The following is a 27,515-nucleotide window of genomic DNA, read 5'->3' as shown; positions in this document are numbered from 1 at the left end:
GCTGTGTAAGTGCTTTCTACCTAACACTTGCACACATTCATACTCTGATGGATGCATGTTAGAGTAATTTGGGATTAATATCTTGTCCAGGGATATCTGGCATCCACACTGCCAAGGATTGAACCACCAACCTTCCAATCAGCAGATGACTTGGTCTACCTCCTTAGATGTCAGGAGAGCTTTCTAATACCTCTAAACAACAGAAGTTGCTATTGGATATGAACAGATTAAAGAACTGCAAAAACTGAATGAAGAAAAGGATTAAAAAAAAAAATAGCCCTATTTGATTCCCAAGTGGATGATCTAGAGCAGTATACCCGTATGAATGGCTTAATAGTAAGTGGACTGGAGACCAAACACAGAACGTATGCTACAGCTGTAGTGGCACAGGAGTGTAAAACCATCTATAATAACAGGCTTTGTGAATAGAAAATCAAAAAGGACACGCTAAGAACCTGTGAGGAACCAGTGTCTACATAAACGAGCATCTGACAAAGAAAAATGCAGACATTACATGACAAGCAGGAATACTAAGAAGACTAAAAACGGTTCAATCAACATGAACTGCAAACTGCAAGGTTTACATCAAACTCAAAGGAACCCCAGAAGAACAAAAAGTTGTGGTCATTAAATTCGTTTCAGATCTGGATAAATATTAGAAATGAACTATGACAGGTTAAATGAAAATTATAATTCTCCATTAGGAATTCTTAACAACCAACTGTACATAAGAATCATATAACATGACAAAATATGATGATAATAACTTTTCTTAGTAAAGTGAGAACCAACCTTCCCTGTAAATAATCATTGTATATACATGATTTGGGGCTAAAACCCTTTTAGTTTACTGATCACAGACTATGGGTCTTGGAAAATGATATAGACCCTGAAAATAATTTCTACACCCATAAAGAAAAGTCCATCAATACAAAAATTCACACCAATTTTGCTTTTCCAAGATCAGCTCTATAAATTCTCTCTTGTTCACATATTTCTTTTATCTGTTTATTTAATCACTTTTTTTTAGTGTTATTTCAGGTATTCAGGTTATTTTAGTTATAACATTGTGTGTAATATAGTATAGTATAAAAATATCTTACCTGACAGAAAAAGAAAGGGAAGGGGAAGCAATAATAAAAGGACAGTCCGAGGCAAGGTTTGTGAAACATGGAAGACCCCGCCCCCGCGCAGTGTTGAAAGCGCTACGTGGGTGTGTTGGTGAGTGTATGAAGTGCACAGGTGAGTATGACTGTGTGAAAACTAGGGTGCTATTAAAACTTGTAAAACTTTCAAGGGCAACATCAGAACGAGTGCAAACATCACCAAACACACAAACTGCAGTTTATCTCACAGTGTGTTGCTAGCCTAAGGTCCAGCTGCTGTATTTCACAGGGAGACAAAAGAAAGACACCTAACGTCACTAATTGATGAAGAAAGATTAAAAAAAGACAGGGCAGGAGAGGAAGAAGAGAGGTTATATTTAAAGGTAGGGACTGCTCAGTCTTGTTTGTGAACTAGAAATTTAAGGATTACATTAAAGATCAGATATTGGGTAAGGCCCCCCCTCTACAATGTGGGCAACAGAAATTCTTTTTAATTTTCTTTTTTTTCTTTGCTCATTTTCTGATGCAAACTGAGTGCATTCATTAAAATTTAAATTTAAACAGAAGTAAAGTTTGTGATCTCAATATTATTTTAATTATTACATTAATATAGAACAAGGTTCAGGTAGCATTGCACAAAAACAGCTGGCAGAAACATCATCCGGAGAGCAACTTTTTACTTTCTTCATTTCAGTGACTGTACTTTTTCACTACTTCAACTTCTACTGGAGTATTTTTCAACACTAGTGTCTGTACTTCTACCTAAGTAGAGAATGTCTGTACTTTCCCACCTCTGGGCAGATGTGACACAACCACCCAACTGCTGCAAGGTAGAGCCCCCTCATCACCAAAAGCCTCAGTGTCTAACTTGCAGTTTATATCTCTATCACTAAGTCTTTATCTCCTTTGCTATCACTAACTCTATCTCTGTCCCTATCTTATCTACGTCTCTATCACAAACTGTATCTCTATTTTTATCTTCATCTCTGTTGTTATCTATATCTGCCATCAGTGAGGTTTACAGAAGAAACAAAACAACTGAGTGGCAGCTCTCTGGGTGAAAAATGTGCTTTTGATGCCAGAGGCAAGCTATCATCATCAATATGAACCAGCAGCTTGTTGAATCTATGCCATGTTGTATTGAGGTAGTTCTGAAAGCAAAACTCAGTCCAGTGATAACAAGGTGTCTTTACTAAAGTGTCCTGAGATATACAGCGGTAATGTATAACAATGGGATCAAGAAGATGAAGGAACAAATAAAGAAAGAAATGATAATAATAATAAGCATTGTGACGCGCTAAAAACTAGCAGTCATTCTGTGAAGGTGTGAATTTGGGTCACCAAATGCTGTGTTGCACTTTGAAGTATTATCTAGCTGTCTAGATTTTAAGCAGACTCCTGATAAAGATCTCACTTGAGGACGTACAGGAAGTGAAATCTGCTTTTCTACTGTGCTCCTCATTATAAGACTGCTGACTTTAAGACAGTTAGTTTATCTCTGAACATCTAAAGGGATCACATCAATAAAAAAAATCAAAAAAAGAGTTCCTGACTTGACATGTTCGGAAGAGACATCACTGAGATATCACCATGTCAGGTGAATACATTTTAATAGTAATGCAGAATTTAGTATATTTAAAGTGTAATATCTTTCAGAGTTCTTAAAAATATATTTTTAATAATGTGTAATGTTCACAGCTGTACGAGTTGCCGCAGGGATTCAAAACCAAATGCTATAATTGAAATTATATCACAATTACTTCATGATTGCTATTTCTAAATTTAGTCTACACGTGTTTGTTTTTTTAAATTTTAGTCTACTGTGTTTGAAGATCATTTGTGAAATTATTCAAAAGATATGCATTGCCACAATGTCTTGTGGTTGACCTTTACATCTACTGTAATCTAGAATCATCTCACCCACAAACATGTAATTTTTTTAAGGTAGACAATATGATAATAGAATTGTACAATGATAATTATGTTAAATAATATCACTATGACCAAAACATACCAGTGTGAAAAATAATCATTAACAAACAGGCCAAATTGAATAGTAACGTTTATTACGCCTGCTGAAATGAGCAGGTTTATGATTGTACAAGCTGACGCTGGGTTTATGGGTTTAAAGCCTTTTATGACTTTTCTTCAGAATAGTTACAGGTTTAAATCATAGCCAAGGAGACTTAAATCCTACTTTAATACAGGAGCGTCACATTATGGATTGATGTGAAGTGGTGAGAACTTTCCTAAGGAGGGAGTACCTGTGACAACCAAAAGGTGGCAATCAATTATCAACTGGCTGGGGGCCAAAAGCCCAATGCAGCAGAGCTGAATGGAGTAGCATTTGTGGTGCTCATGGTTAAGGAAATTTCCCTTTTCAAACAGCAACATGTCAGCAAGAATACTACTGCTACTACTTTAACTAGCACGTTCTTCTTCTGTCCCAATAAAAATGGATGAAGCAGCAATACTATTTAATTTTCTATTCACCTTCCCCAGGAGCCAAAAACCAAAAAAAAAAATAAAAAAAATAATGTATATATATATATATATATGTATAATTTTTTTTCTTTACCCAGGTAATACAATTAAATTTTTACATTTGATCAACTTGCATATGTTTTTTGACTATGCATCTTAATATTTGCAAACAGAGTTGAAAGACTATTACTGATACTACTACTAGTACTAATGACATCATTCTCTCTCTCTCAGCAGAATTTAATGACACAGAAGACAATTACGGCAATTACAGTGATTTTGAATATGGAGACTATGCTCCAGCCAACTCTACCGATGTAAAGGAATTCAGCCAAGCGTTTCTTGCTATTCTCTACAGTTTGGTTTTCATCTTGGGCTTCATAGGTAGGTGTGTCTTCTTTTGTCTATATTGTGGCGATTGTATTGTATTTACACATTGCAGGGGTCTGTTGTCCCTTATGGGAACAGAAAGCACGTTTTAAACTCTGTATGCAGGTGTGTTTATGTGCAACACAACAACATGAGAGCGACAGAGAGAAAGAGACAGAATATGTAACAGTGTGACATTTACACTTATTGCATCTTTTCTCACAAAGGTAACGGGCTAGTGGTGTGTGTCCTGGTGAAGCATCGCAATCAGTGCAACCTGACAGACATCTGCCTCTTCAACCTGGCTCTCTCTGACCTCCTCTTCGTCTTCACGCTGCCTTTCTTCTCTCACAACGCCAGGGTCGGCCAGTGGACTTCTGGAGACTTCATGTGCCGTTTGATCTCCGGCTCTCACCACATTGGCTTCTTCAGCAGCATCTTCTTCATGGTTGTCATGACGCTGGACCGCTACATGATTATCATGCACGCTCACAGAGTTGCACGCTATCGCACAAAGAGGGCAGCCATCATTCTGACCGTGCTCGTTTGGATGCTGAGCTTGTTTGTCTCTCTGCCGGATTTTATCTTCATACAGGAAACAAAAGAGTCCCAGAAGTTTGGATGTGACTATCCCGAGGAGAGAAAAGTCTGGGAGCGTTACAAGCTGTTCACCACAAATGTGCTGGGTCTTGAAGAGCATTAACACTTTTATTTAGAAAGGAATCCCAAGCGATTTCCGTTATCTACATACTCCTACTTTGCCGAGATTCTCTTCAGCCCGCTTTCGTCAGCAGATCTAATGTCAATCATCCTCATCGGGACTTCATTCAGCGCCAACTGGAGAGCGTCGGTACGAATACCGTATAGAAATACCCTACTACCAAAACACAAAATACAACAACATAGCGTGTATACAAACAGCAATATGAACTCCAATTAACACACACACACACACCTATCTATCTACCTATATATATATATATCTATATCTACAGTATCTATCTATCTATCTATATATATATATATATCTATATATATATAGATAGATAGATAGATAGATAGATATATGATGTATTATTATTATTTTTATATTTTGTTTGATGTCAGGTCTACAGCTGCCAAAGTCTGAGTCGTAGCTTCTAGGTGATAATACTTTATTTAAATTCTGCAATGACAATTCAAACCTTTTCTCCCAGCATGCTTTGTGCCAGGGCCTTGCAGAGAGGTTTAAAGGGGCGGGTGCTCAAAGTTAAAAAGGGGCACATTGAGCCAGGCTGAATAACAACAACACACATTCATCAAGAATCTAATATGGGAAGGGCAGGGCTGTGTTGATCTGAGACTGTAGACATTAAAAAGTCCATAGGAGAGATGGTAGCTGATTAAACAAGTGTCATGAGATAATAACAAAATGCAAAGATTGGTGACAGCGCTTGGAACCATAAGGCAACAAAAAACTGTGAGAAATAATTTAGGCTCTGCCTGTGAATCACTCTTTGCTTCTCTTCTTCCTTCCATCCCATCATTTCATATATCACTCTCCACTTGCTGTCTATGTGAGAACAAGGCACAACTTGCTATTGCAATAAACTATAATCTAATTATCCACACCTAACAACTCTTGCACTTAATCTATAATAAAATGATGACAGAAAAATGTTATAGCACTGCCTTTAGTAGCCTCACACAGCTCCTACTGTTTCCTCCTCATGTCCTTACCAGCCATGTCTGGACAATGTTATATCATGAGTAATATTTTTTTTAAAAATCCATCTAAATAAAACACACACATGCACGCACACACAGGGACATTTTAGACCTTCTTCAGAATACTGTATATACTATGGGCATCATGGTGCTGATCCAGAATCCTTACATTATTATTTATTACTAGAGCTACAATAATAAAGCAATGAGGAGGGGGAAGTAATAAATATGAAATAATGTATTTATGATGATTCCATTTGTTTCACTATCCACTCTGTGCAGGGCAAAGCTTATTACATTTTTAAACTGTAGAGATACAATAATTTTACTGCTGTAAAATCCAAATTTTGTCTTATTTAAAATATAAATCTAATATAATCTGCTTCTTAATGTATGTTCTTTAAAATACAGCGTGTTTTTTTAATATAATTATAATAATGCATAATTATGTGGACATGCATATTAGATCGTTTTTAGTGAAATATAATCCCTCCAGAAAGGCAGGAAAAGCCCGGAAACTTACTTTAAAACTAAATATGTTCTAAAAACTTTAAAACTAAATATGTTCCCTAAAACGGTGACAGAGCTACAGACCCATGACAGCCTTACACAGGTAGCCAGCAGCTATGACCAGCATTACTTGTGCAGTTAATAAAAGGAAAGGTAATGTTTGTCGCGCTGTTGCACACACAGCACGCTCGTTTGTTTCAGTTCGTCAGTTGCAACAAGACAGCTTACCAACGTGTACATAATAAGCTAATACCCCTGTGTGCTTTAGACTACAGTGTACGCTGTACACCTACTTACTGGTTTTGTCGCATCAGTCTGTGTCTCTGAGTTAACTTGTGTTTCTCCTACAGCTCTGGACCGCAAAAAATGCGCGTGCTCTTTGTGAGCTCGTTCCCGGCTCGTAACCAGCGCGTTCTGCCGTCAAGGGCGATCATTGGTTAAATGTGATCATGTGACAGATGCAAGCCAGATCCTTTTATTTAGCAAAACTGTGATTAATAGTTAAATATTATTGTTGAGGGGCACAGACAGGACTCCGCACGCACACACACATTAAAAAAATTATTTTTTTTAAAAAGTTGCCTCAACAAAAGGGCACTTTGGGCACCCATCAGGAAAGGGGCGGGTGCTCAAGCCCCTCTAGCGCCCCCCCTGCACGTGCCTGCTTTGTGCCACGAGAAAGCATAGACATGTAGTTAAAACTGTCCACCACAAGAGGTCACCATAGACCATACAGTAATCACTCAGCGACTCTACTTTAAACATTATAAAAGTTATAGGTCTTATTAGGTTAAGAGTATACTTTCTGTGGGTACACTGGCTATACTAAAGGGTTTATAAAGATATTTATGTGGAATGTATGATATGAAGCAGAGGAAGAAGAGGAAGTAGTAGAGGAACAAGATGAAAAAGAAAAAGGAAAGTGAAGCTGGACGTGTGCAGGCTAAAACAAAATAACAATCAAACAAACAAACAAACAGTATTTGAACAATAATAACAAGTCCACCTATATCCACAATAAAAATTCCTTTTTAAGTCTTTAAGCTAAAAGAAAAAAGAAAAAGAAAAACTACAGTCCTTTTCTCACGGTGTGAATAAGGTGTGTAACCACATGTTATGTGTTGTTTGCCAGATTTGCTTGATAGTTGTTTGGTAATTCTCACTTCTAGACAAACAGGAAACTCTATCGGCACCTCTGTTTCTGCACACCTTGTACTTGCAGACTTTAAGAGTGATAATTCATCTGTACACATCTGAAAGCATCACACGAGGAGCTGTGAAGCATGATTCCTGATTCTACGTAATTTGAAGAGCAATCAGTGAGATATCACTAAGTCGGGTGAATACATTTTGACAATGTTTGAAATATATGCAGTGTGATGTTTTGCATGATTTTGGAAATATGTTTGCGCTATAATGTGTAAAGCTTAAGGGTGTACACATTGCTGTAGGGATCTGAATCCAAAACACTGTCACCTAATTTCTTTTTCTATCCTTGTACTACTCTGATTGGAAATTGTTTGCAAAGAAGGAACTACCACAATTTCTTTTAAGTTGACCTTCAATAAGGCTTTTAGAGAATTTATATTAAATATTAAATATTCTCATTATATATAAAAAGATCAATGTGGTCAGTGTTAATTTAGTTTTAAATCAATTCAATTGCACTCATAGCACCAAATGGAAACAACAGTTGACTCAAGGCACTTATGATGGTATGTAGTGACACTGGCCTGGTGAACTTTTAGACTCATGTGATTTGTCTTATATTAGTTGCAATGGTGATTTAGGTCAAATTTTCATAAAGCAGCAGCATCACTTTGCTCATAAATGGTAAATGGCCTGCATTTGTATAGCGCTTTACTCAGTCCCTAAGGGCCCCAAAGCGCTTTACACTACATTCAGTCATTCACCCATTCACACACACATGGCAAGCTACATTGTAGCCACACCTGGGGCGCACTGACAGAGGCGAGGCTGCCGGACACTGGCGCCACCGGGCCCTCTGACCACCAGATGCTAACTTGGGTTAGCATCTTGGATGCTAACCCAAGATGCTATGCTTGGGTTAGCATCTTGCCCAAGAATATTTGGCATGCAGCCTGGGATCGAACCACCAACCTTCTGATTGGTGGCTGACCTGCTCTGCCACTGAGCTACAGCCAGCATAAGGAAACTGTGTCTTGCACAACAGGACAAATCCACAACTAATATCATATCAAGACCTAGATGCAGTTCATCCTGTCCAGATTCATTCACAACAGCCTGATTTTTCTCGACACGATTTGCAGTCTTTATTTAAACGGATCATCTCCCCCAAACTACTGAAATAACTCTGTCAAAGCTCAACTATTTCTTAAAACATGTTTGCCTTTACTGTTGAAACTAACGCTTGAAAAACTTTTTTTTCAGTTAAATGTGAAACAATGACTGAATTCTGACTATGGGTGTGAGCGAGCCATTATTTATCAGTTAAGGCTGACATTAGATCATATTAGAAATGGTTACATGTGGGAAATTCGAGCAGAGTTTCCTTGAAATCTTATTAAGCATTTCTTATCCATTAATAACAAAAATAAAGAAATTCTTGTCTTAAAAAAAGGGAGGCTGCTATATTCCATCAGTATATTAAAATATTACTAAATAATTACTCAAACACTGGAATAATCATAAACTGTAGCACAAACTGTTTTTATTTAACTAAAAAACAGACTTGAGGGCAGATCACAGGTCCATCAATGATCTGTCTGATCTGTTTCTCCACATTTTTATCATCAGTTTCTGTCACCCACATATACTTACAGTAATAAAGATTTAATTGTCTTTATAATATGTATCTAAATACAATCATGATTATTAAAAAATTAAACATGTCCTCTGCCCATTGGATTAAAATGGTGTTGCCATGGTGAATGCTGGGTTCTTTATTTCCCTACTCACCCATGTGCCAGGGTTACTACTCAGAGTTGATTCAACTTACTCTGATGAGCTTTTCTTGGAACAGGAAACTGTTCCAAGAAAAGCTCTGAGTTCAGCAACTGAGAGTTGCTGAACTGAGAGTTGCTGAACTCAGGGTTTATCTCAGGGTTTATTTTTAAGCTGTTTTAAACTCAATATTTGATGAACTTGTTTCCTGGAAATAGAGCCCAGAAAGCAAGTTTCCAACATGTTGATATAAATAACCAGGGTAAACCCTCATGTGTGAGCTCCCCTAATATTGGAGAAGTAGATAGAAGAAGTAGATAGAAGTTCATTATGAAAAGAGTGCCTGGTACACTGTGCAAAAATGGTAAATGGTAAATGGCCTGTATTTGTATAGCGCTTTTACTAGTCCCTAAGGCCCCAAAGCACTTTACACATCCAGTCATCCAGTCATATCACTAAGTCGGGTGAATACATTTTGACAGTGTTTGAAATATATGCAGTGTGATGTTTTGCATGATTTTGGAAATATGTTTGTGCTATAAAGTGTAAAGCTTAAGGGTGTACACATTGCTGTAGGGATTTGAATCCAAAACACTGTCAACTAATTTCTTTTTCTATCCTTGTACTACTCTGATTGGAAATTGTTTGCAAAGAAGGAACTACCACAATTTCGTTTAAGTTGACCTTCAATAAGGCTTTTAGAGAATTTATATTAAATATTAAATATTCTGATTATATATAAAAAGATCTATGTGGATATGGATCCTATCACAAATAAACCGATCTAAATAAATATTCACTGTCGAGGTTAATTTAAACAGTGTTTTGTCTTACATGGACATTTTAATTAATGGATTATTTAATATGATTAGCATCATTTTATAATATCTAAAACAAATAAATGAATAATGGATGAGTGCAAGCTGTTGCAAATCACTCACACCTCATATTTTAATGAAACTAGGACAAACACAAGGTAGCCTACCATATGCTGCTTTGTTTTTTAAGCTCAGGTTGAATTACATGCAGCAATGACAACAACAACAAAAAAGTTAAAGAGGGAAACAGTAACACTTTATGCTAAAAATTAGCTGCAAATGTTCCACCAGGTTCTCCTATTTTTTATGTTATTGAGTCATGCTAACAAAGAACATTTTCAGAGCACTTCTATCTAAATAATTTTAGCAGTCCTGTAAAAAAAGGTTTGAACACTGTGAAAACCAACATGGATTTATGAGGCTTACAGATCTTTTTTTAAGTTCACAAAGTCACTCACAGTCAATAAAACGACTTTAAGAACAATGTCAAGAATGACAGATAAAACCAGACAGTGCCTGACCAAGATGATGGCACGTGAACAGTGTCTCTCCAGAATCTGCTATTTAGTGTTTTTTTATCTACTTTTGACCGGATTATTCATCCGGAATTTTGAATTCAAGCACAGGGTTCATGGGCTCAGAAAACATGTTACCCTTGCCCTCAGGATTGGGAATCAGGGGCTCAGGATCTGGCTGCATGAGTGTGATGACCTTGTCTGCTTTTTCCTTCCTCTTTGTGACGTTGAGTAGAAGGTGGGCAGGGGTTCCTGAAGGGAAGCAGACTTGTTGACACTTATTTAAGAATGCTTGGTGGCAACCATTATACTCCTCTCCCCTGCAATCAAGTGTTCGGGAGGGAGTATGTCATCGGTCTGTTTGTCTGTCTGTTTGTTAGTTAGTAACAATATACTAGGCATAAATACATTTGAATACACACACAGAATGTTTCACAAAAAACACAGACTGAAATACAGACACAAATTGCCTGTCATCCAGCCTCTCCTGTTCCCTGTTCTTATTTTCTTTGTCTTTTTTTGTGGCAGTTTTGGATTTTGTGATTATTAAGAACTTTTCTGACCTCAGGGTTACTCCCAGTTTTACTTTATTAGCTTGTATCTCGTGTGTCTTGTCCCAAATTTTACTTCCTTTATGTTATTTCCCTGTGACAGTCCCCCTCCTGATTGCACATGTATTCACTTACAGGCGTGTCTGTCTTTGGTTTTATATGTGGCGTCTGTTGTATTCTTCAGTAACCTCACTTGTGTGCTGCCTGCCTGTTTCTTGGATTCAGTTTGCAATTTTTTCCAGCATTTGGATTTTGTTTGGACTCTGCATATTTGGATTTTCCAACTTCCAAAATAAAGGTGCGTTTTCTGCGTATTAACATCTCCCTGTTCAGCATCTGGGTCCTGTCATTCCATACAATATGACACGACCTGACTTTTTATGCCTTTGATCTCACTGTGGAAAGCATTTTAATCTCTTGGACCTATGCTCAGCTTTTTCTTTTTCTTTTTTTAAGCTTAGAGTTGTTCCATTTCTTAAAAACACATCATGACACTGCCCAGATTCCATTAGACAGGGAAAATCTATTTCACTTCCTCACCGAAAAGAAAACTTTATTCACCTCAATGATATCCATTGCTGCCGATTTTGTCTCGAAGAACACTGCGCTTTAATAGACCCCTGACGTGGAGCTATTACTGCGTAAATACGTTATATAACTGCACAGCACGAGTTGCATGTTTTTAGAGTTTTTCACCACAAGAGGACGATAAAGACCATGCATAAAACAGCAAGAATCGCTCTATAAAGAGTCATAAATATGCACCAGAGACTTACAACGAAACCAAGATCAAGGGAAAAAATATTTTAATATTAATAATATTTTAATAACAATAAAGACATATGAAGAGAGAGAGAGAGAGATATGGAAGCTAAAATAGAATAATTTGTAAAAATCTCTAATTTGCCTTTTAATAGTGCAGCCCATTAAATAAATAAATAAATAAATAAAAACTTCATCCATCCATCCATTCGCTTCCGCTTATCCTTTTCAGGGTCGCGGAGGGCGCTGGAGCCTATCCCAGCTGTCATAGGGCGAGAGGCAGGGTCCACCCTGGACAGGTCGCCAGTCTGTCGCAGGGCTAAATAAAAACTTTTTAAAATTAATTTTAATTAATTAATTTTTTTTAAAGAGGAAACTCTTAAAGCTAACTCTGGATAGAAGTCTTGAACAAATGCTAATATTTAATGCGTGCACATTTCTTATTTAAAGCTGCAAAATGTGACAGGAAATATGGCAAACCAAAAGATAACCAGATACTGCAAACCTGTCTGATTAAAACAGATAAATAATTACCTTAACTTTAAGGAACTTTAAAAAGAGTAACATTTTATGAAGCTGGAAAACACGAATAGCAATCTGCATTTTAAAACGTTAATGACAAACTGTTTGAGCTTTAAGCAAAAACTAACTGCTGTTTTCTAAAGGTGTGAAAATGTGTGTAACCATATGCTGTGCTGTTCTTGAATTATTCAGAGTTTAAACTGATAAAGATCTCACTCAAGGACGTACAGGAAACGACATCTGCACTTCTGCTTCAGTACTACTCATTATCAGACTGCAGCATTAAGACTGTTATTTATCTCTCCACATCTAAAGCTATCGTCGCATCAACAACAGAGGGGGAAAAAACGAGCCTTGACGCATAATTCCTGACTCTACTTGGTTGGATTAGCCATCACTGAGATATCACTATGTCAGGTGAATATATTTTAACATTAATCCCAAATTTGGATTTTGGAAAAAAAATTTGTGTTATAATGTGTAATGGTAAGTCTGTATGCATTGCTTTAATAATTTAAATTCAAATGCTGCAATACGGCAAATACTTATTTTTTTTCTCTTTCCATATTTGATCTAGATAACATTTTATTTGAGACTACTGTGCTCGAAAAATTGTTTGTAAAAGTGTAAGAAATAAATGCACTGCTGCGATATCTTTGAAGTTCACCTTTAATTAACCTTTTACATTTGCTGTGATCTGCAAACATGCATCTGCTGATTGAGACTATGTAAAAAATATTATTATAAAATGATGCTAATCATATTAAATAATCCATTAATTAAAATGTCCATGTAAGACAAAATGATAAAATAAAGAAAAATACCATAATGAAAGGTTAGTGGTTTAAGGTTTATAGGTTTATGGTGGTATTTGTGCTTTTAGCTTAATGTGATCTGGATTAAAATCAGCTACCATGGCGAACTAAAGTTTAAACTCTGTTCACATTCCCACAATTGGAGTACTTGTAATAACCAGCAGGTGGCTCAATAATTTCCGTTATCACTTGACTTAAACCTAATACAACAGAGCTGAACTGATTACTATTTGTATTTTTTTTTTTTTTTTTGAAATAGAAAAAAAAAACCTCCTTTCAAAAAACTGTGACAGCAACAGTGGTCTTCAACTTACATTGCAACTTTTTTCACCAGTTTTGTTGTTTTTATTAATTAATTAATTAATTAAAATGCTTGATAATGTGTGATAATATAACCTAATTTGGATGGTTATTTTTAGTAGTATGTGTGAAAATAATAATAACAAAAAATAAGACTACTACTACTACTAATAAAACAATTATAATAACTCTCTTTACAGAACAGACCACACTGTACAGTTACGAGGAATATGAAAATGATTTAGGCGACTACGCTCCTACCAATTTCAGTGGTGTGCAGGTCTTCAGCCAAGTGTTTCTAACCACTCTCTATAGTTTGGTTTTTGCCTTGGGCTTCATAGGTAGGTGTGTCTTCTACTGTGGGAATGACAGTTGTGTTTACATATTGGATGGAAAGTGTCAAAGGTATACAATTCTTGACTCTTTTTTTCTGCCAAAGGTAACGGACTAGTGGTGTATGTCGTGGTGAAGCATCGCAATCAGAGCAACTTGACAGACATCTGCCTCTTCAACCTGGCTCTCTCTGACCTCCTCTTCGTCTTCACGCTGCCTTTCTACTCTCACAATGCCAGGGTCGGCCAGTGGACCTTTGGAGACTTCATGTGCCGTTTGTTGTCTGGCTCTCACCAGACTGGCTTCTTCAGCAGTATCTTCTTCATGGTTGTCATGACGCTGGACCGTTATGTAATCATCGTGCACGCTCACAGGGTGGCACGTTTTCGTACAATGAGGGCAGCCATCATTCTGACCGTACTCATTTGGATGCTGAGCTTGTTTGTCTCTCTGCCAAATTTTATCTTCACACAGGAAATACAGGAAGAGTCCCAGAAGATTAGATGTAACTATCCTGAGGAGAAGAAAGTCTGGAAGCGTTACAACCTGTTCACCACAAATGTGCTGGGTCTCGTGATTCCCTTGCTGGTGATGGTAGGTTGCTACTCCAGGATCATCCCCACACTGGTAAACATGAGAACCGTGAAGAAGCACCGCATTGTCAAGCTGATCATCTGCATAGTGGTTGCATTCTTCTTGCTCTGGGCTCCATATAACATTTCCCGTTTCTTGAAGTTTCTTCAGGAAAAGGGGAAAATCTCACGTAATGAAACCTGGTACAAAAATGTAAACCTGTCAATAACAGTGACGGAGGCCTTAGCTTACACTCACTGCTGTCTGAACCCCATCATATATGCTTTTGCGGGACAGAAGTTTATGAGAAGGGCCTTGAAGCTGCTGAAAAAGTTTGTGCCTGGCGTCAGGAATCTTCCAGACAGCTCATTCAGGAGAAGCTCAGTTATGTCCAAGTCCTCTGAAGTCACCTCCACTTATATCATGTAGAAGGTGTAGGGCAGATTGTTTGACATGAATGTTTTACCCTGTTATTACTGCAGACCATATCTTATTCATGTTTCAGTGATTTGTTTTGTTAATTTGGTCACTCCCACTGGCCACATAGCAGTTTTCTTCACCTGTATCTCACCATGTTGAATTTTCAGTATTGTTTTGACTGTAAGATTTCAGATTTAAAGGCTCATTACTTCTGGAATGATTGTAACCTGCTAGCACTGCTGTCTGCTTTACAGATTCTCAAGTCCTTTCTAAACTATGTAATGAGTTTTTCTGATGGTGTAAAATGAAACTATTTTCTTCATGCATGTTTTTATTCAACAGCCATGTAGGATAAACATATCGAAAAAGAAAACAAGGCAGAAAACAAACCAAATATGACATAATGGAACATTTTATACTTGTGTGCATAAAGCGTTTCAATCAAATGTATGCAAATACAGTGCTAGGTGTTAAAAGCACATTTTCACATGTCTTCTGACATAATTTTGGGTATTTGACAAATGATAAGGAATAACCTTTCCAGTGTGTATTTTTGTGTCGATTTTGTATATGTATGTACAGTATGCAGTATAGAGTTTTATATATTAGATTTTCTTTTTTTGCTTCAGTGATTATTGCAGGTATTTCAGAGGTTATACTAAATATGTATATTATCTTACTTTATTGTACACATTTGTTATGCTTTTTTTGGCTGCTGTTGTTTTATTTGATTTTGATTCCTTAGCTTTGCAATTTCTTTATCAGTGAAAGTGATTATATTCTGAAATACTCATCTCTCATCCTGATTTTACGTGGTAGTTTCCTTAAGACAGTCACTGATATTGCATATTTTGAGTATAATAGTGTGTATTGAGCATGATCTCCTATATTTCCCTGTGTAACTGTAAAGACAAATTCCTTATATAGTCATGAAAAAAGACATTAAAAAAAGACGAGATATGATGTGAGACAGTTCCTGATTTATTTATTTGATACTTAACTGTTTGCCACCATAGAACATTAGTGTTGTCTGTTATAGGGGACCATTACTGGAAGACGAACATATAACAAAGATTTCATCAGCTGTGAGTATGTTCAAGTAAAGTTGAAGTAAAGGTGAGCTGTGTAATTCCTCATGAGCTGAATGCTTTTTGCAGATGTTATATGAGAAGTATATTTGACAAACAGTCTATTTTTGTAAAATCAAAGTAAGTAAGTTGCTGGGTAAGCAGAAACACCTTAAAAACACAATTCAATATTTTGAAAAGCATTAAAACTCAATATGTAATTCAAATACAAAGAAAAATTACAAAATTTTAAAAATATAGTGCTATTTTTAATGCTATTTTTAAATTATACATCAGCAAGAGCAACAGAAACAGAAAAATGTAATGCTTATAAAGTAAAACAACCTGGGTGCAAAATGACTGCTAACTATGTATTGACATTCTTTGAAAAAAAGAGTTCAGAAATAATCTTTTCTTCCATGTAAGAGTAAAATAATTTGGGGATTTCGTATTTACATGCACAGTATGTTTTTGAAACATTCAGAAAATATGAATGAAAACTATTTTCAAACTCAGCAAAGGTTGTCACTGCATCCCCAAACGCGAGTTTAAACACAAAGAAAAACTTAAGGTGAAGAAGCAGCAAACGTGCAGGATAAATGATGTATGGGTTTATGGTACTTGAAAGAAAATCTACATTTACGTACTTTTTTCTCCAGTTGTGTTTTTAAGACAAACATTACGTGATAAATTGCTTGTCTCGTCTGCACCAGGTGAATATTGTCTTTAGGAAATCAAGTCATTGTAATGTAACAGCACAGGTGAGAAATGATGAGATCACCTGCAGTGGCTGTTAAACACAGAGATACAACCAGATTTAGCAATCTGAGGCACTGAGGCAGTGTCATAACTGGTCAGTGAGGTGCTAACCAGGATGTCACACACTTATTTCCTGTTGATTCATCTACCGGTAACCCCCCCCCCATCCCCCCAGACAGCCATCTCAGAAAATGACCATGTGGTTTGATTATGCGTCACTGAAATTCTACCAAAGAATTCAAACTTTTGAAATGCGCACCACTTTTCTAATTTTCCACCACAAGAGGTAGAGCAGTAGACCACACATACTTGTTTTCCAAGAATCAATCATCTCTCATAGAGTAAGTGGGTTGTGCAGCAATAAGTATATAAAAACGGGTATGTGGGGTCTGTGACATGGAGATGTACCACAATGACAACAAGAAGAGAAAATGATGACGAGAAAAGGAAGACATCAAGATAGAGATAGAAACACCAGTTTATAGTAATATTGCATTTGACTCTGAATAGAAGTCTTTTACTAATATCAGTCAAGCACATTTCTTAATCAAAGCTGCAACTTGTGATGTGAAATGTAACAAAGCAAAGACCAAAATATTAATTGCAGAAGTTATCACTCGCCCTTTCAGATGTGAGTGAAATTATGCTGTTAAAATTAAAGATGCATTCATATTGAAAAATATTTGAAAAATAGTGCATTTTTTAAAATAAGTTTAAGTAGAAGGAAAAATAAAATTGGTGAAAATCTACATGCAAAAATCATGAAGGGTTTTAATTGTTTTTTAAAAAGCCAGCATTCAGTTTTAGAGGTGTGAAAGGGTGTAACCACATGCCATTCTGCTCTTTGAATTATTTTTGGCATTCTTGATGTCTAGCAGACGTCTGATAAAGATCTTACTTACAGGACATACAGGAAGTAACATCTGCTGTTCTGTTTTTTTTTTACTGCTCATTATCAGACTGCTGACTATTTGGGCGTTAGTTCATCTCTGCAGAATAAAGGCATCACATCATTAAGAACGAAAAACAAAAAGGGGGGCGCCTTGAAGAGCCATTCCTGACTCTACCTGGCTGGAAGAGCCATCACTGAGGCATCACTATGTCAGGTGAATACATTTAATAAATAATCCAGAAATTGGTACTTTTGCAGTGTAATATTTTAATATTTTGTTTTAAATATATCCATGTTATTATGTTTAACCTCTTAAGCCCCAAGCCTACCCGATCTCCTGCTTTTTGCCCCCGTATCAGGGGGTGTTGGGGCTTAAGAGGTTAATGTCTAATGCTGTGCGCATTCCTGTAGAGATCTAAAACCAGTAATACTGTAAAATGTTATCTTTTTATTTCTATTTGATAGTTCTCTTTCTATATTCCTCAAAAGTCTTCACAAAAGTGTACAAAATATGTGTATAACCACAATGTCTGTGAAGGTGACCTTTTGCTGTCATCTACAAACATGTCTGTTAAGTTAGACAATATAATAAAAAATAATATTTCAAAATTAATCTCAAATAATCTCATTACATGGATAATTTAGTTTTTGTGAAAATGATTATAACATAAAGAAATGGACGAAATGAAATAATAATTTTCAGTGCCCCAGGGTTCTACACATTTAGACTGGGCTTATTGGCTTTTAGCCTCATATCACCTGTTTTTATTGTAGCTGATTTGGTTTAAATCATAGACAGTATAAAGGAAGTTTATTCTGTCTATGTTTAAATCCTGTTTTTCATAAAGCAGAAGCATCCGGTGAAAAGTGACGAACGGTGGCTTGACAGAAGTACCTGTAACTACCAGCAGGTGGCAAAATAATCCTCATTATCAACTGACTTTGAGGGCCTAAACATACATAGCAAAGGAAAATCATTTTCACAAACAGTAATCAGCAACAGTAACTTTTGAACTTCTTCCTGTGTTTCAATGAAAATGATTGAAACTTCATTATTAACATTTAATGCTGTGAGCACTCAAACTGTTTGAATGCAGCGTTGTAGACAGGTGCTATATCCAGATATGTATTCATTGTACATTAATATTCATGGTCTGTGTTGAAATACTACTACTATACTACAGCTACTACTACTAATCACAGCTCTGTCTCTCTCTCTCTCTCCAGGCGAGAATGCCACAGAAAATGACACATACAATTATATGAGTTACTATAACGAAGATGTCACACAAGATTATGGTCCTAGCAACTTAAATGATATTCAAGATTTCAGTCAAGTGTTTCTTCCTACTCTCTATAGTTTGGTTTTCATCCTGGGCTTCATAGGTAGGTGTGTCCTGTTGTATGTTTGCTGTGAGAACACGTCCTCACTTTCTAGGGACAGAGATAGATTTCGTAAGCTGTTGGCTTTAAGGGATTCAGAGGAAAGAGTATTGTATGTAGGTGTGTAACAGTGATGTAAGAAACACAAAAACAGACATCCTTATTTTACATGTAACAGTGTGACAGGTACACTTATCGTGTCTTTTCTCACAAAGGTAACGGACTAGTGGTGTGTGTCCTGGTGAAGCATCGCAATCAGAGCAACCTGACAGACATCTGCCTCTTCAACCTCGCTCTCTCTGACCTCCTCTTCGTCTTCACGCTGCCTTTCTACTCTCATAGTGCCAGGGTCAGCCAGTGGACTTTTGGAGACTTCATGTGCCGTTTGTTGTCCGGCTCTCACCACATTGGCTTCTTCAGCAGCATCTTCTTCATGGTTGTCATGACGCTGGACCGCTACATGATCATTGTGCATGCTCACAGGGTGGCACGTTTTCGTACAATGAGGGCAGCCATCATTCTGACCATGCTTGTTTGGATGGTCAGCTTGTTTGTCTCTCTGCCGGATTTCATCTTCATACAGGAAACAAAAGAATCCCAGAAGTTTGGATGTGACTATCCCGAGGAGAGCAAAGTCTGGAAGCGTTACAACCTGTTCACCACAAATGTGCTGGGTCTCGTGATTCCTTTGCTGGTGATGGTAGGTTGCTACTCCAGGATCATCCCCACACTGATGAGCATGAAGACAGCAAAGAGGCACCGCATCGTCAAGTTGATCATCTGTATAGTGGTTGCGTTTTTCTTGCTCTGGGCTCCATATAACATTTCCCGTTTCTTGAAGTTTCTTCAGGAAAAGGGGAAAATCTCACGTAATGAAACCTGGTACAAAAATGTAAACCTGTCAATAACAGTGACGGAGGCCTTAGCTTACACTCACTGCTGTCTGAACCCCATCATATATGCTTTTGTGGGAGAGAAGTTTATGAGACGAGCCTTGCAGCTGCTGAAAAAGTTGGTGCCTGGTTACAGCAGAGATTTGTCAGACAGCTCATTCAGGAGGAGCTCAGTTATGTCCAGGGGCTCTGAAATCACCTCCACCTTTAAACTGTAGAAGTTTGAGGGCAGTTGTAACTTGTTTAACATGCAGTTTTCACGTGTTATTACTGCAGACCATATCTTGTTATTGTTTTTTTGTTCATTTGACCACTTGTATTTGACACAAGAGTTTGTGTTTACACCTTTAGATCCTATGACTTACAAGGGAATACTTCATTTTTATCATAACATTTCAGATGCAAGTCTGAAATCTCCAGTGTTTTTGAGACTATGTAATGCTCGTCCTTCTTCTGCTCAGGCTCAGTGAAACTTGCTGGTGCATTTAACTGAACCTGCTGTTTGCAGCATCCTGTAACAGCAAGCTGACACAAACATGCAAAAATAGCATACTGCAACACAAACAAACCAAAGATGGCAATACAGAATGTTCTAGTCTTAGATAAAATAGAAATCCTTCAATCAAATGTATACCAATACAAAGCATTTTCCATATTCACATGTCGTTATTGATAATTGAATCTTATAAAATGATGTGGAGCAAACGTTCCAGTATTGGCAACATTGTATATATGTACAGAGTAGAGCTTTACATGCTGGATACATTGTCCTTATTGCTTCAGTGACTTTTACTGTTGTGCCAGACCTTCTTTGAATGAAACTGGTGCATTTTCTTACTTTAATTTACATATTTCTATCTTCAGCCCCATTCTGATGTTTCACTTTTTGCACTTTTTTTGTTTGTTACATCATTTTATGGTTCTTTGCATTTGTAATGACTGAGTCGAGTCAGACACTCCTTTATCTCTTTTCCTGATTTTATATGAGTTTTCTTAAGACAATAAATGATAATGCAAATCTTCAGCTTACTTCAAATTAAAGTCATAAAGTGGTTTGTCATATTGGAGGAGTCCATTGTTCATTTTGAGAAGCTCTCTTAATTCTCTCTGTTATGGAAATGACAAATTCTGTACACAGTCAGAAAAAAGGATCTGTTAAAAAAAAAGTTCTGTGAGATAGTCCCAAACTAATTCATTAGGTAGGTAACTCTTCACCATCGCTATCATTTTTCTCGCCCACGGAAGAGTCCAACTGAACCGTCATCTGAAATCTCGGGCTTTCAATTGAGGCCACATGTAATCTCTTTTCAAAATGACAGGAGTTGCAGCTTCCACATTATGTCAACAGAGAAGGATACGTGATTTTTTTGGAGACATTATGATTTTTTTTTTGTTGCTAAAAATCAAATTGATATCTTCACTTTGAGACCCTTAACTTTTCCTTTTAACAGCACTTCAGAAATTCAGTAATTTTACCCCTTTCCAAAACCAAAATCACATTTGTTGCGCTTTGTAGTGGGCAGCAGAAATAACTTTGGCATATTTTCAACCTATAATCATGTTTCAGGAAGTGAAAGTAAGGATTTTCCTTAATATTGTGGAAGGAGAGTCAGATTAGAGCTGTCAAGACATTAGGTGGACATTAGAGTACAAAGGTGAAAGCTCAAAAGAGCACATACATAGATTGTACCATGTATTGCTCTGACTTTTTTAGGCATTACAATTTCTAGAAGGGGAAATAAAAGCCTTTTAAGTTGAATTCAAACACACATCAATTTAAGGTTTGATTTCTTTCTTCAGTTACCCTGTTGATTTATTCGGTTAATTATATTTGCTAAAAGTGCATTAAACTGTACCGTTTCTGTGTTTACCAGTTCCGTTTAAATGATACTGAAACTGGGTTGAAATCTTTTTGTTGTTGGTGCTGATCTCTGAAGACAGCATTAAAACTGAAATGAAGGGAAAATATTCTTCAACTTCACTTTAGTAGTACCATAGCCAGTTTTTGCATAAAAGATACCGACTATGGCTGGTAAAAGTGCCTACTAAATGGTAAATGGACTGATTCTTACACAGTGCTTTTCTACTTTCCCAGAACACTCAAAGTGCTTAACATTCTTAACATGCCACATTCATCCATTTACGCAAGCACTTTCTTCTATGCTGTGTAAGTGCTTTCTACCTAACACTTGCACACATCCATATTCTGATGGACGCATGTTAGAGTAATTTGGGATTAATATATTGTCCAGGGATATCTGGCATCCACACTACCAAGGATTGAACCACCAACCTTCCAATCAGCAGATGACTTGGTCTATCTTCTTAGATGTCAGGAGAGCTTTCTAATACCTCTAAACAACAGAATTTGCTATTGGATATGAACAGATTAAAGAACTGCAAAAACTGAATGAAGTCCCTGCCCATTAGCCACTTCTACTCCCAGTGAACTGTATCATCACTTGGTGTTCGCTCGCTCTGCGGTAGAGTATCACTTCCTGTTCCTGCTCAAACACAGTGGTGTTTCTGAGTAGCTTATTTGCTTAGCAATTTAATTAACAACTTTTAAATACATTCTTTTTTCAGATTATAATCTTCACATGCTTCATCCGAAGCACACTTTCTGTGTACTCACTACCTAATTTATAGCCAAAGTATTCACTCACTGTCTCTGTACTGTTTCGCTAGCTTAGCTTAGCTCGTAGCCGACTCGTTAGCACCATGGCTACTTCACCTGTCCCTCCTGCACTTTCTTGCTCATTGTGTCAGATGTTTAGTTACTCCTCGGCCTCCTTTAGAAGTAATGATATCTGTAACAAATGTAGCATATTTGCAGCTCTGGAGGCCAGGATTACTGAATTGGAGACTCGGCTTCGCACCCTTCATTCACCTGTAGCTAGCCAGGCCCCTGTAGCTGGTGCAGCCGAAGATAGCGTAGGCCCCGCTAGCTGTTCCCCGGCAGATCCCAAGCAGCTGGGGAAAGAGGGCGGCTGGGTGACGGTGAGGAGGAAGCATAGTCCTAAACAGAAGCCCCAGGTACACCACCAACCCGTTCATGTGTCTAACCGTTTTTCCCCACCCCACACCCCCACCCGCTGGGGGTCAAACTCTGGTAATTGGTGATTCTGTTCTCAGACATGTGAAGCTAGAGACACCGGCAACCATAGTCAATTGTCTTCCAGGGGCCAGAGCAGGCGACATTGAAGGAAATTTAAAACTGCTGGCTAAGGGTAAACGTAAATTCAATAAAATCATAATTCACGTTGACAGTAATGATACCCGGTTACGCCAATCGGAGGTCAGTTTTAGTTAGTTTTCTCTGGTCCCCTCCCCAATCAGACCAGGAGTGACATGTTTAGCCGCTGTGGGGTTATGATATTATTTTATGCCATGTTAGACCCCTAATTAAAGATTGTGAATTATTATGTAGTTTCAGTTTGCATTATGCTCCTGAACTAGAAGAAGGTGATAATTATTACATTTGGTAAACTGATTTGCATTACATTAGACTGTTGATTTATTGTGAATGAATGATATTGTTTTATGATGCATTATACTGCTGAGTTATAAGAAATACTGTTCACAGAAAGTCATCGTCTCATTTGTCTGATTAGAAGAGAACAGAGCATACTGCCCCATTTCATCAGGAGCAGATAAACAGGGAGCCAAGGTCGTAGCTTAGGCGCTGTGTGAGAAAGAATGTTTAGGCTCTGATGATTAGGTGGGGGCCACTAGAGGCTATAAGAGTTTGATCAAGGCTCCACCATTTTGAGATCTGATGCTGTCTGCTGTATGGTGTCCATCTCCCACGCGTGTGTTCATTAAATCATCGTTTGACTTGACCCGGCCGGACCAGTGTGGTTATTTTGGTTTTCCTCTTGTATCCATCCCCAATATTTGAATCCGTAACAGTTTTGGGGGCTCGTCCTGTGGTATTGGGGTGGAAGTTTTGGAGGCTTGGACGGTCCGAGGTGGTCAGACGGGCAGACATTATCCGGCAATCGAACTGAGTGGACAGGCGCCTTTATAAAAGAGGTAGGCACAGGCCTGTTGATTTTATCCGAAGTGTGCTGAATTGGACGATAAAATTAAATGTCTATTCAGTAAAAGTTGCCGGTGAGTGTCTGTTTTGATTTTGATGAAAAATCTCATGAGTTTTGAAACTTGAAGTAAGGTTACAAGTAATAATACTGGGTTAGAGTCCCAAGATAAAGTAATAATACTGAGTTAGAGTCTCAGGTAAAGGTAATAATACTGGGTTAGAGTCCCAAGGTAAAGGAAAATAATACTGAGTTAGAGTCTCAGGTAGTTGGATAGGGAATTGGTCAGTTTGTGAGTTAGAGGCTCCATTGGTTTAAAGGATTGCATCTGTGTTGGCCATGTTGAGAGTTAGAGGCTCCATTGTCCATAACGTTGCATCTGCGTCAGTCATACTCTTGTTTTAGAGGGTTGACGGCGGTTTAAAAGTATTATAAATTTTGTGAGAACGGTGGTTAGAGTCCACTAAGAGGCGCATAGCCCGGAGGTTACGCTCCCTCCTGGCCGCGGACGCGCGACCTTGACCTGTCGGCGAACAGGGTTAGTTCAGTTGGCTTGACTGTGGGGTACAGGGCATCCTGGAACAAGCTAGGAGTTAGAGTCTCCTTATCTGCGCTTTTTTGGACACTCTAAATTGAATTAGGGATTTTAGAGATGAGGCCAGATACAGTTAGAGTCTGATACTGGTTAATTGATTACAAAAAAGTTGGACTTTCTTCGGTTGGACCCGTTATCTTAAATTTGTCAAAATTGTGTAGGCGCTAAAACTTTCAGGCCTGAGAGTGAGTGTAAATATAAGACGTCTTTGTAATATAATAGAGAGTTGAGTGTGAAACGAGGCTGTGTGTGATGATAGCGCGCTGCAGGCTATTTTTGGATTGTGTGAACATGCAAATGAGGTGGCTGCTGTGAAGCCCACAGAGGACTTCCTGTTTAGCGTGTTATTGAGTTTTATAAGTATGATTTGCAAACAATGAAACATGCCTGTAATTAAAACGCTGATTTTGCTGATTATAACATTACAAATAAAGTTTTGAATGACTACGGTGAATGTTTAATGTTTGGCTGAGTTTTGATATGGGAGAGACGGCTTCGCAGCTGCTGGGGGTAAGTGACCGGAAACTTGCATGCCCATAAAAGGCAGCTGCCTGACTGTGTGAACTATGCACCAAGACAGAGAGTAAAATCTAGGCAGATGAACCAAATGGATGTTTTAAGAAAAATAGTAAATGAATGTTTTAGTCTCTTAATACAGGTGGATTTCTCTCAACCAGGAGACCTGAGTACAGCAGCAAAAGGATAGATTAACAAAATTGGGACGACAGACAGGCCAAGCTCTGGCTCAAAATTTTACAGCTTGACCTCTCACTTTGTCCCCACCCGAAAAAGAAGCTTAAAGGACATCTTCTCCTCCAGTTATCGGTTACCATCACTGGAAATTTTCAGGCAAGTTTTCACTGAATTGTTTTTGGCACCATGTGTCCCTGAATCTCACAAGCAAGCTCTAATTCCTGGCTGAAGACATGGAATGCTGTTATTTAAGTTAAAATAACCCACCCACAAATGCACATACACGCAATGAAGAAACAACTTACATTCATGAACACGTGAAGATTTTCCAGCAAGTTTAAAGCAGCGAAACTTAACATACACCTGATGTTAAATGATAAAGTCTATCCACTACTAACAAATAAACTCTCTGGGTTGCAGGACAACAACTTGACTTCAAAATGACAGACACTGGTATGAACAACCAGTGATGAAATAATAAATTTAGTGGTTAAAAGAGTCTAATTGTGACATTTTTTTTTTTCTGATTGAATAATACAAGAGATTACTGAATGAAATAAAATTCCTTTTTTGAATTATTAAACATGATCTTAAGAATTTTAACGTGTACCTGTGTTGTCCTGTCAACTTGGTGGGTTATGAGTTGATTATATAGTGAGAAAAAACAAAAAAAAGGGGGGGAGAAGGCTGACACAGGGCCTGGCCCCTCTCTGAATAACACAGCCAAAACAACATCATTTTCCTGTTCGTCTGTTTTTGTTTTGTTTTTGTTTTTTCTCTTTATGCTTAATTACAGGCTGCTTTGTCGGCCCGGAAAGCCGAGGCTGACCTGGACTCCTGCTCTCCCCTCTACCATCTTTGCTCTCCCTTCTACCATCTTTGATGTGACCCTGACCAAATGCTACAGCAGCTGGACTCACAACAACAGCCTGAGAATGTCAACAGTGCTGCAGGAAAGAGATCTCATGCAGCGGAGACGGAGAACGTTAAATCCAAGGCCCGTTTCACTACACGGGGGAGATTTCCAGACAGCTTCAGCTGACAGAGCTGTGACGAGACGCCTATTAAGCCCGGATGAAAAGTGAGGCCGAGCAAAAAATGCTGACCTTAACAACTCTGCATTAAAACTGTGCAGGACAGTGATGGACCAACACGGAGGATCGGGCAGCAAAAAGGGCGTGCCAGAGACAGGAGGAGTAACTGAGGTCAGGAGGCACCTCAGATTGGACAAAAGCAGTAGAAGAACATAAGCTGAAGGCACAGGTGTCGGGGCTCAGCCAGGAGCTGACCTCTGAGAAGAGCCGAACAGCAGAGCTGCAGAAGGCCGTGGAGCAAAGCAAGGAAAACACCAATAAACTTCAATCTGACGTGTACGGAAAAGACTCTGAGGTTTCTGCCCTCAGTGAGAGCTCAAGACATCAGAGCAGAAACTGAGCATGGCTCAGGAGGAGCTGGCTGCTAATCGAACCCATCAGTCAGGCTTGGAGTCCCAGATATAGGACTTAAAATCAGGCCGGCGCTTGCTGGAGCAGGAGGTTGCCAAACCTGACGAGAAGCTCCAACACAGGAGCAAACCCTGAAGGACCTACAGAAGCAAAAAGGGTCAAGTTAAGGAGGAGCTGGACAAGGAGAAGATGCAGGACACTGGAGAAAAGGACTGCCTCAATTGGGGTCAGAACCAGTATGGAGAGAACTTTGGGCAGCAGCACCAATGGACCCAAACGGACTGAAAAGGGGGAGGGCAGGACCCCAGAGCACGCTTCAGGCCATGGTTTACCCAGAACACCAGAACAGGAAAGTGATGAACACAAACACACACACAAACACACAAAAACACACACATCCACATACACTGACTCAGAAGCAAGAGAAACACACATATGAACACCTATGCACTCGTTGATTGACTGAGAAATGACACACACACACGCACACAAATCGAAATGCTGATTCAATTCACTGAGAAGTGATCCACACACACATACACACATACATATACATGTTTGTGCAATGAAGAGTGATACACACACGCTGATGCAATGAAGAATGCTTTACTAACAAATGCTATGCTGATACGCAAAATGCTGCACACAAATGTCCAAATACAGAATTTGTTACAACAACAAGAAGCCATTGATTGTTAATTGGTTAAATGCATTTCATGTCACCCAGAGGGCATTTGTGCAGATTTAGGGGACAGGGTCTAGAGCAGTTTGGTTATGAAAACAATGTCTGTGAGTGATGTCTGTTTATGGCTCAAGGCCTCGACTGAATTGTTTACTGTGCTTCACACAGCCTGATAAGGAGCAGTGGTACAGAGTGAAAATGATGAATTAATGGTGTGAGCCTTTTTTCGGAGCACCACATTTTTGTGATTGAGATTTAATTGAAGGAGGAACACACTGAAAAAATAAATAAATAAATAAATAAAAGAAAAGGAAAAAAAGAAAAGAAAAGGGGGCCAGCCCTTGGATTTATGTAAG

At 38.2% G+C, this 27,515-nt stretch overlaps 3 protein-coding genes across 6 annotated transcripts; all 3 read left to right on the top strand.

Moving 5' to 3' along the window:
* The first annotated feature begins 1,879 nt into the window (after positions 1 to 1,879).
* LOC146507855 (C-C chemokine receptor type 1-like) lies at positions 1,880 to 4,911 on the top strand. The gene is made up of 3 exons (XM_085178059.1): positions 1,880 to 1,936; positions 3,773 to 3,974; positions 4,187 to 4,911. Exons 1-3 carry the CDS (start codon positions 1,880 to 1,882, stop codon positions 4,660 to 4,662), a joined length of 735 nt encoding a protein of 244 aa, XP_085034185.1. The 3' UTR covers positions 4,663 to 4,911.
* Positions 4,912 to 6,934: 2,023 nt separating this feature from the next.
* LOC146507854 (putative C-C chemokine receptor type 3) lies at positions 6,935 to 15,670 on the top strand. 4 transcript variants are annotated; one of them, XM_085177966.1, is made up of 4 exons: positions 6,935 to 7,515; positions 12,585 to 12,686; positions 13,585 to 13,725; positions 13,824 to 15,670. In XM_085177966.1, the coding sequence occupies exons 2-4, from the start codon at positions 12,680 to 12,682 to the stop codon at positions 14,717 to 14,719; spliced, it is 1,044 nt and encodes a 347-aa protein (XP_085034092.1). In that variant the 5' UTR covers positions 6,935 to 7,515; positions 12,585 to 12,679; the 3' UTR covers positions 14,720 to 15,670. The 4 variants fall into 4 exon arrangements, with proteins under 4 accessions (XP_085034092.1, XP_085034091.1, XP_085034093.1 ...); XM_085177965.1 differs by lacking the exon at positions 6,935 to 7,515 and adding an exon at positions 10,363 to 11,283; XM_085177964.1 differs by lacking the exon at positions 6,935 to 7,515 and having other exon boundaries at positions 12,227 to 12,686.
* Positions 15,671 to 16,820: 1,150 nt separating this feature from the next.
* Positions 16,821 to 21,655, top strand: LOC146507853 (C-C chemokine receptor type 2-like). Its single transcript, XM_085177963.1, has 3 exons — positions 16,821 to 17,642; positions 18,656 to 18,814; positions 19,027 to 21,655. Exons 1-3 carry the CDS (start codon positions 17,636 to 17,638, stop codon positions 19,920 to 19,922), a joined length of 1,062 nt encoding a protein of 353 aa, XP_085034089.1. The 5' UTR covers positions 16,821 to 17,635; the 3' UTR covers positions 19,923 to 21,655.
* Positions 21,656 to 27,515: the final 5,860 nt, after the last annotated feature.

Source organism: Neolamprologus multifasciatus, chromosome 11 (genome assembly GCF_963576455.1).
Source record: "Neolamprologus multifasciatus chromosome 11, fNeoMul1.2, whole genome shotgun sequence".
Lineage (NCBI taxonomy): Eukaryota > Metazoa > Chordata > Actinopteri > Cichliformes > Cichlidae > Neolamprologus > Neolamprologus multifasciatus.
The sequence above is the reverse complement of the archived record's forward strand: the minus strand, read 5'-3'. Positions and strand labels throughout refer to the sequence as shown.